The sequence below is a fragment of the Drosophila takahashii genome, chromosome X, assembly GCF_030179915.1.
Source record: "Drosophila takahashii strain IR98-3 E-12201 chromosome X, DtakHiC1v2, whole genome shotgun sequence".
Lineage (NCBI taxonomy): Eukaryota > Metazoa > Arthropoda > Insecta > Diptera > Drosophilidae > Drosophila > Drosophila takahashii.
In genome coordinates this window covers 17,398,208-17,407,459 of record NC_091683.1, presented here as the reverse complement: position 1 = coordinate 17,407,459, position 9,252 = coordinate 17,398,208, and the positions used below count along the sequence as shown (strand labels likewise).

Genomic DNA, 9,252 nt, shown 5'->3' with positions numbered 1-9,252 from the left:
CTAGCTATCGATAACTCACCTTTGAAATAGAGCGAGAGGGCGATAGTATAAAGTGAACTTTAAATTTAAAATCAAAGATCACACAAATTCAATGCATACATTTATTTCGAGCTCGCATTACGGTTTAAAACTGTTCAAAACATGTTCACTAACTTCTTTAAAATACGCAACATTTGCTTAGGCTTACTTTATAATCACCATTAGGCAATTGACAAACGCACTTAGGTAAACGACGAGTTTTAACTAAGCTTCGATGTACAAAATTAGGGCATTAACAAAAAAAAAAAAGAACAATGTGCGCCTTTCGACAAACGAACCTCCTTTTTAATACTTTCGATTACCAACTACTCAACGAATTTGAATAAATGAGACATAAACATTCGAGATATCTGTGAAAATGCTTGAGATAGCTTAGTAAATAGTTGGATTAGTTTGCTTGATTGCTTTTGGTTGCTTAAGGGTATATCTCAAATATTTAGCCGCAGTTGAACTGGCTGTAACGATGATGAGGCCTGATGATTCGCATATTGGCACTGAGATTTAATGTGACGACTGAATGCTATTCCTTGATGGCCGCCGGCGAAGGCGCATTGATGATGAACCGACTATTCGGGTTCAGGCTAAACACATTGCTCATGCGCATGTGCTCAAAGGTCAGCGGCTTGCTCAGATTGGTGTCCCTGTTCTTGTAGTACTCGTTGAAGTCGAGCCGCGTGCCAAAGAGCTGCAGATTCGGATCGTGGCTGGAGTTCAAAGCCATCAGGAAGCTGCTCACGGCCTTCTCGTAGTTGTAGGCAATCACCTCCAGGCCGCGATAGGCGGTGTCCACCTTTTCGGCAAAGATCTTGCTCTCCTGGTCGCGCTGCAGCTTCAGCTCGTTGGTCAGCCCGAAGACGCCCTGCTGCTCCGACCGGGCCACCTCCTTGGCCAACTCCTGGCGGGCGTTGAGCTCCTGGAAGCATTCCGCGTAGAAGTTCGACTGCCAGTTCTCCAGACTGATTATGTTCTCGTACACCGTCTCCAGCGGATGCTCCACATCCGTTTTATTGGTCACAAAGCAGCCCACCTTGATCGTCTGCAGGAACTTCTCGTGCGCATCCAGGATGTCGTCGAGCGCCGTCGCCTGCTGCATCTTCGTCTGCAGCTCCACCCAGTTGCACTCGATCACCTCGAAGAGCACGTAGTACTGCATCTGGTGGATGAAGTGCATGATCTCCGACGTGAAGAGGTTCAGCCGGTGCGACGCCTTGCCGATCTCGGCGTTCATCGGCCGGAGGCTCTGAAAGAAATGTATTTTGATTAATATTTAATACATTTCTATGCTTTTCTACTACCAGTAAAAATTCAATAATAAAAATCAAATATTTTGTACCTTAAACATTTAGAAATTGAAAGAAATAGCTTGAAAAATTCAAAAGCCAATTTTAGCAGGCGCATATAGAAAATTAAATGATATTTTGATTAATATTTAATACATTTCTATGCTTTTCTACTACCACTAAAAATTCAATAATAATAATCAAATATTTTGTACCTTAAACATTTAGAAACAACGAAATAATTAATTAAACATAGCGTTTAGCTTGAAAAATTCAAAAGCCAATTTTAGCAGGCGCGAAGAAAAAAATAAATGATTATTGGCTGTTTTATAGAGATTTTATCTTTTGAAATATGTAAAACGAAATTATTTTTAAGTATTCATTTTTAAGTTTTTAAAATTTGAATAAGAAAATCTAGTGGCAACGCTGTAACTATAGCGATAGACCGACTGCCCGGTTAAGTCGATAAGTGCGACTATCGATTTCCCGCATTGTTTACATTCGTGATTCGTCGCCTTTCAGCTTACAGATTTGCCTTTATCATCCCTTATCAGCATCGCAGAGTCACGTTGTCAGCGCGATGGCCCTCTCAATCTTCAAAGACCTGCCGGCGGAGCATCCCCGCCACCTGATTCCCTCGCTCTGCAGGCAGTTCTACCACCTGGGCTGGGTCACCGGCACAGGAGGCGGCATGAGCATCAAGCACAAGTGAGTGGGGATCGGAAATCTAATAAATAAAACCTTTAATCCAACCCCTAATCCCATCCAGCGATGAGATCTACATAGCACCGTCGGGCGTCCAGAAGGAGCGCATGCAGCCGGAGGATCTGTTCGTGCAGGACATAACCGGCAGGGATCTGCAGCTGCCGCCGGAGATCAGGGGCCTGAAGAAGAGCCAGTGCACGCCGCTCTTCATGCTGGCCTACCAGCACCGCCAGGCGGGCGCCGTCATCCACACCCACTCGCAGCACGCCGTCATGGCCACGCTCCTCTGGCCGGGCAAGACCTTCCGCTGCACCCATCTGGAGATGATCAAGGGCGTCTACGACGAGGCGGATAAGCGGTATCTGCGCTACGACGAGGAGCTGGTCGTACCCATCATCGAGAATACACCCTTTGAACGCGACCTGGCCGACAGCATGTACGCCGCCATGATGGAGCATCCCGGCTGCAGTGCCATCCTCGTCCGGCGGCACGGCGTCTACGTTTGGGGACAGAACTGGGAGAAGGCCAAGACCATGTGGGTTATCTCTTTTCATATTCTTTTTACAATCCCCATTTAACTCTATGATTTATGCCTGAAAAACAGGTCGGAATGCTATGACTATCTCTTCTCCATTGCCGTGGAAATGAAAAAGGCCGGAATCGATCCGGAGAAGTTCGAAAGCTCCTAAGGAAATGGAGCTGATAAAAAAAACCCACACGTTGTTTAACCCTATGTAAGCCTTATATACTGCATTTACTATCAGAGATATTCTGATATGCAAGGCAATGGTACTGAAAAAATATATGCGATTTAAACAGCTTAATTGACTGAATGTAAACCAGTTTATGAAAATTATATGGTTTTTATATATCCTTGTTTTGGGTAGAAATAACTGCTAGGATGCTAATTCAGAAAAATATCTTTATATTGTTCCAAAGTTTTCCTTTAATATAATTTATAAAAAAGTTGTATTAATTGAAAATGGAAAGATAATAAAGTAAAAAGCCTTAAACGTAATATTTCTAAAACGACTTTCGGGATTTTACAAATATTTTTTTTTGTTAGTTAACAGAGGGTTACAAATTTTTTCTTGAATGAGCTCGTGAGGTGGCACATTTTTCTGAATAATCTAAAGACTCTTGAAGCCTTATCGCCGTTTTATGGGCATTTCAAACTGAGCACTGCGCACTTTGCACTAAAACTTGGACTAAGGAGCGTGGTAACAGCCATGGACAACAGCTGATAACCGCTGTTAAGGGGTCCATATGTTAAGCTCTGCCATGTTAATGTTAAAGTCTAAACTCCACACCTGCCACAGTGGTTTGCAGTTGGTTAAAAAGGTAATTTAAATAAAAGTTTCTAAAAATATTTTAAGAACTGTTTAACAGTATAATCCATAAACCCTAATATATTAAATACTTTTAATTAAAGCTAGAAAAGAAGGGAAAACCTAGTTTTTCTTTTTCTTTATGATTATTAAAATGTTATTTTAAATTTTCCTTTTAATTTGGACTCTTTTTTTAATACCACTTTCGTTTAGTTTGTGCCCACTGTGCATCAGCTGGCTAACAGTTTTGCAAGAGCCAAAGAGCGAGAGAGCGTGAGAGCAGGCAGCGCATACATTTAATGAGAGCCCCAAGGGTGCGAGTGAGTGCGGCATATCTGACCGGCTCCCCGCAGTATGGCCATCTCGCTCCCCCGCGACAAGGGGAGTGAAGCGACCAAAAAGCGACAATAAAATCGCCTCTTGCACGCCGTCTGCTCATTATTTCGCGTTCTCCGCTCAAAGCGTAAGCATTTTTTTTCAACGGCGCACTAGCGAACGAATTTTCATTTGATTTCTTTTCGGAAAAACACACAGAAATACACACACCACACACAACAACCATGTCTCTGCAGTCGGACGCCGTTTTCCAGAAGATCATCGATGGACTGAAGGAGAACGAGGCCAAGGCCAAGGCGGTCAACGGAGTGTTCCTGTACAAAATCACCAAGGACGGCAAGGTGGCCAAGGAGTGGAGTAAGTACTAATCGCCGATAAAACCCCCACTCCCCTCACCGGAAAAAGGCACACCCTCCCATTTACAGGGACGGAGTTGGGGTAAAATTTAGGGGGGTTACTTTTTGTCTAAATAATTAAATCATGTAATTACATTTTATTGTTATTACATTGGGAATTTTTAAATCTTTTTTTTTTTAAAGGCGGTTTATTTTTTTACCCCTAGTTCACTAGTTCCTCCCCTGCCTTTGCAAGTACGTGGTCTTTGTGAGTGTTTTCTTTTTCTGTTTTTTTCGCATTTTCTAGTAGTCACAGTTCAAAGTGCACCGCGTTTTGTACTTCGGCACCAGCTGTTGGCATTAAATTAAATTATATTATATTGGTTCGATCAGGAAAATGCAATACAGGGTGACGATAATGAAAACACACACTTGTTGCACAAAAGAAAAAAAAATTTTGTAGGATGTTTAAAAAAAAAATTTTTAAATAGAAAGAGATTTTTAAAGGCATTTTTAAATATGTAATTTTATATTATTCGTTTTAATATATTATCGCCAAGAAAAATTACCGGTATACCTTAAAATTTTAAGGGGGTAGAATTCAACCTATCAAAATAAACAACCTATTCATATACACTATTTAACTTTCAGCTCTCGACTGCAAGAACGCCAAGGCCTACGAGGGACCCGCCCAGGGCATCAAGGTGGACACCACCTTGACCGTCGCCGACGAGGACATGGTTGACATCGCCCTGGGCAAGCTGAACCCCCAGGCTGCCTTCATGAAGGGCAAGCTGAAGATCGCCGGCAACATCATGCTCACCCAGAAGTTGGCGCCGCTCCTGAAGACCGACGCCAAGTTGTAAAAAGGATCCCCGCCGGACTAGCCTGCACATTCCTTCTTTAGCTCCTTTTTTTTTCTACGTGTGTAATGTGTATTCGTGTTTTTGTTTCACCTAATTCACATAATTAATGTTATTTTTGTACGGGAAATCGTCTACAAAACTAGAAAATAATACATAAGGCGAAAGCGACAAGCGACAAACGATCAACTCTTGTGCACTTTGATACTCTGGATGGTTTATCGGTAAGTGGGTAATCGCAGCGGATTAGATTACAGGGGGCAATCTAATCAAGGTGCTATAGGCGATTTCTTGGCTGAAACCTTTCGAACTTCGACTTCCTTTCGGCACAAAAATAGATTTCTCACCTCTTGGTTTCATTAATCTGTTGATTTGACAACGAATTTGACTCCGATAAGCCTTATTTTAGGTCAATTGGGTTAATAGGGTGTCAAAGACCTCATTTAGAATGAATAAAGGCAAAAGCATCTTGAAAATAGATATTAAAATTGCATAAAAATAAATATTAGCAAAGTTTGGCGTTTTGGAACTCTTTCTTTTACAAATTCCATTGCCAAATTGAAAAATAAAAGCATTTACCAAGTTCCCGACCATTAAAATCAGTAAATTACTCCCCACATGTGCACTCCGAGTGACGGCCGCCCATCGAAATGTGTGCCTGCACTCGAGATAGCGATAAGAAATGGCCAAAGAGCCGAACTCACCTTGGCATTGCCCATCTGCTCCTTCCAGATCTTCATGGAGAGCACGAACTCCATGTGTTTCATGCGCCAGAGGGGCTTGAATAGCAGCTTGTACGTGGGCATAGTGGGCTCCAGCATGGTGGCCAGTGGTCCCTGGACGATGTACTGCAGCGAGATGATGTCCCAGCCGATGTCGCCGATGAACGGACGCTGTACGATCACATCGAGATGGTTGAGTATGTCGGGATCATCGTACTGGGCATTTGTGCAGCGCAGAGCGGCGTCCAGCATTGAGGAGAGATCGTGGGCATAGATATCGCCGCCCCCGCGCTCCAGTTCGTCCCTGAAAAATAATGTGTTATCATTGCTATTTGATTTGCCTCCTTAAAAACCTCGAAACCCACTTCATATTCTCAATGAGAATGCTGACAAAGTCGCCCTGGCCCAGCAGCAAGTAGCGGCGCATGGCGTGCAGATGATCCAGCAGCTTGTGTGGACCCACCATAATGTCCAAAACATGTTTGGAGGTCTGCTGGTAGCAGGTTTCCACGGCCGCATGCCAGCTGGTGTCTGGAACATATGCAAAGAACTGGGCAACTGCAAGAGGAATAATTTAATTAGAATAATAAATAGTTAGCCCATCAATTCCTCACCATTGTTGTCCATCACCTTCTTGAGCTCCTCGCGCTCCTTCATCAGCCCCTGCATCTCGCAGATTTCCCTCAGAAAGTTGATGCACTTGCCCGTCTTCAAAATCTTATCGGCCAGCTCCATGGGCACAAACTTGGGCAGCATGTTCAGCCGCAGCCGGAACTTGTCGTGCCACAGCCGATCGGCGCCCACATCGTTGAGCGACTCCACAAAGAACTCGCTGTACAGATCGTTGATGCCGCCCTCCAGCATCCACCGGGATATCATGCGCACCAGGGGCCCACAGATGGCGGTGAGTATGTCCTCCACCAAGGCATCCACCATCGAATGACCGTTGTCCAGATAATCATAGACGGTCGAGGCCAATTCGCCGCCCTTCTTCAGCTGGCAGGCGTCGGCGATCTTGGTGAGCCACTGCAGCCGGTGCAGCGGCTTTATGTACCAGGCGAGCAGCTTCAGTAGCGTTAGTTCCTCACTCCCCCTCTGCGCCTTCCGCTGGCCATCCAGTTCGTCGTGCAGCACGGCCACCTGGCCGTGAAAGGCGGCCAGCTCCTCCTTGAGCTTGGATATCAGCGCCTGGCCCATGCAGCCCATCGCATTGAAGCCCGTCGAGATGTCCGCGAACTTGGCCACGCGATCGTGGTAGTAGCCCAGCTCCGAGAGCCGCAGCAGCATGCCCGCCTCGCCCATGTTGAGGGCTTTCATGTTCAGCGGATCCAGCTTGAAGCGTCCGGTGACCACGTCCTTCTTCAGATACTTCCCCTGGACGCCGGTGAAGGAGTAGATGGCATTTATCACTATCTCCTGACCTATATCTTCGTTCGCATCCTTTGCCTCCAGCTTCTTTGCGTAGTCGGGCAGGGTTTGCTGGCCCAAACCCAGGCTGGATTGCGTGGGATCGTAGCTAAAGGCTTCTCCTTCTCCGTTCGACAATCCATTGCCGTTGTGGCTGCTCCGGTTGGAGGACGATCGACTGCGCAGGGCCAGACTGAGGTTATCCGATCGAGCGGAGAGGCAGGGATCTCCGCCGGCATCTCCGCCGTTCGCCTGCTTGTCGGCCATCGTCAGCAGAAAGCCCATCACCGTGTGCCTTACGTACGGATCGATTTTGAGCAGCAGCAGCTTCCTGTAGAGCTCGTGGAAGTGCTCCGCCGAGTCCGTGCCAGCCACCTCCTTGCGGGCCTTCAGGATCTTCACCGTCTTCAGGACGCATTCGCGTTCGGTGAGGGGAATCGAATTGCCCACGGGTCCCGAGCCAGAAGTGGCCGACACGCACTTGGCCACCCGGGCCAGGGTTTCGTCTGTGGAGGGGGAATAAATTCATTTTACAAAATTGGTATCAATAAGCTTAAATATAAACTATGATTTAGGACAATGTTACAAAAATTTACTTGGTAGAACTTTTATTATTCTGGATTTTTTACTACAAAATAAACTAAATTCAACCTTTGAATATAGCATTAATACTTTTATTCTATATATTAAAACTTTATAACTATAAAGTATTATTACAAATATATGGTAAATATATTTTGTTCTTTTATAGGATTTTTTAATTTTATTATACGAAATATTAAATATTTTATTAAGACTATTCATCCTAGGCAAAATACCATATAATATGATCAGTTTTAAGGTATTTTTCTATGTACTATATCTTGGAATTGGAACCCTACTCCGATCCCACTTTCAGATATTCTTTGTAGGAATTTTAAGTTTTATTATAATAAATATTAAATATTTTATAAAGACTCCTTACCCTATGCAAAATACCATATAATGGTCAGTTTCTAAGGTATTTTTCTAAATATTTACATATTTGTATCTTAAAATTGGAACCCCAATCCAATCAGATTCCCAGATTCTGATGTTCTGTGTAGAATTTTTAGTTTTATAACAATAAATATTTAGTACTTTATAAAGACTCCTTATCCTAAGCAAAATACCATATAATATGGTCAGTTCTTAAGGTAGTTTCCTATGTAAATCCTCAATTTGGAAACCCAATCCAATCCAAGATTCAGATGTTTTTTGTAGAATTTTCAGTTTTATAATAAAAAATATTTAATACTTTATAGAGACTCCTCATCCCAAGCAAAATACCATATAATACAGTCAGTTCCTAAGGTATTTTCCCATGTAAATCCCGAACTTGGAACCCCAATCCAATCCCAAAATCTCACCATGAACTTCGGGCGGCTGTTTGCCCTCTATGCAGACGCACAACTCCGAGAGGATTTCGGCCAATCTGGAGGTCATGCCGGCCACGTCGGCTCCCAGCTTATCCTGCGACATCCTGGTGGGCAGAGATCGACGGCGCAGCCAGTCGCTCCAATATTCATAAATCCAAATAAATCCAATCGAGGGGCGCGCGACGAGGACGACCGAAATGGCTTGGGAGCAACAACTGGTGGCCAATTACACACGCGCTCCTCTCTGCCGGACTAAAGCGGGCATAAAACCACCTTCAATTGGTCCGCTTGGCCGAAAGTTGCGGTGGTTTGAGCCAAAAAGCGAACAATTGGCGCGTACTTTGTTAAAAATTTAATAAAATAATTCAATGCAGTAGTACCGTATTTGGCAAGCGGGTCAATACCAAAAGCGGAGTTTTAACTGATGGTTTGGGTGTGTGCACACTGGCCCGTTTGGCGGTCTGGCAACTCTAGTTGTTTTTTAAATTTAAATAAGAAAATATAACGAATAGTATTCAGAAGAGAAATTGTTATACCAGTAAAAGTAATAATACAAAAAACCTTTATATTTTTTTTGTTTGACATAAAAGTGAATCAAAATATTTAATTAAAATAAAATTCGGAAATTAGTGAATTTTTAAAAATCGGACTTCATATATATATGTATGATAATTATGGCTTTGGCAAAGTAAAAGTTCTTTTTTGTTTTTATTTGTAATTCAGTTGCTACATTTTACCATAATTCTAAATTTAAATGTAATTCAATTTTGGCGCCAGAAAACTGGAATAAAAAGGTGCACAGGGTGATTCGGAGCGGAGTCACACAACTGTTATACAGGG

At 43.5% G+C, this 9,252-nt stretch overlaps 3 protein-coding genes across 3 annotated transcripts; 2 read left to right on the top strand and 1 right to left on the bottom strand.

Annotated features, from left to right (window-relative positions):
* Nucleotides 1-87: 87 nt before the first annotated feature.
* Grip91 (gamma-tubulin complex component 3) lies at nt 88-8,808 on the bottom strand. The gene is made up of 5 exons (XM_017137599.3): nt 8,404-8,808; nt 6,223-7,521; nt 5,974-6,166; nt 5,591-5,912; nt 88-1,279 (listed from the first exon to the last, which is right to left on the bottom strand). Exons 1-5 carry the CDS (start codon nt 8,513-8,515, stop codon nt 560-562), a joined length of 2,646 nt encoding a protein of 881 aa, XP_016993088.2. The 5' UTR covers nt 8,516-8,808; the 3' UTR covers nt 88-559.
* LOC108054563 (probable methylthioribulose-1-phosphate dehydratase) lies at nt 1,802-2,848 on the top strand. Its single transcript, XM_017137600.3, has 3 exons — nt 1,802-2,027; nt 2,089-2,559; nt 2,629-2,848. Exons 1-3 carry the CDS (start codon nt 1,900-1,902, stop codon nt 2,711-2,713), a joined length of 684 nt encoding a protein of 227 aa, XP_016993089.2. The 5' UTR covers nt 1,802-1,899; the 3' UTR covers nt 2,714-2,848.
* Nucleotides 3,675-5,071, top strand: LOC108054566 (peroxisomal multifunctional enzyme type 2). Its single transcript, XM_017137601.3, has 3 exons — nt 3,675-3,815; nt 3,887-4,045; nt 4,675-5,071. The coding sequence occupies exons 2-3, from the start codon at nt 3,913-3,915 to the stop codon at nt 4,887-4,889; spliced, it is 348 nt and encodes a 115-aa protein (XP_016993090.1). The 5' UTR covers nt 3,675-3,815; nt 3,887-3,912; the 3' UTR covers nt 4,890-5,071.
* Nucleotides 8,809-9,252: the final 444 nt, after the last annotated feature.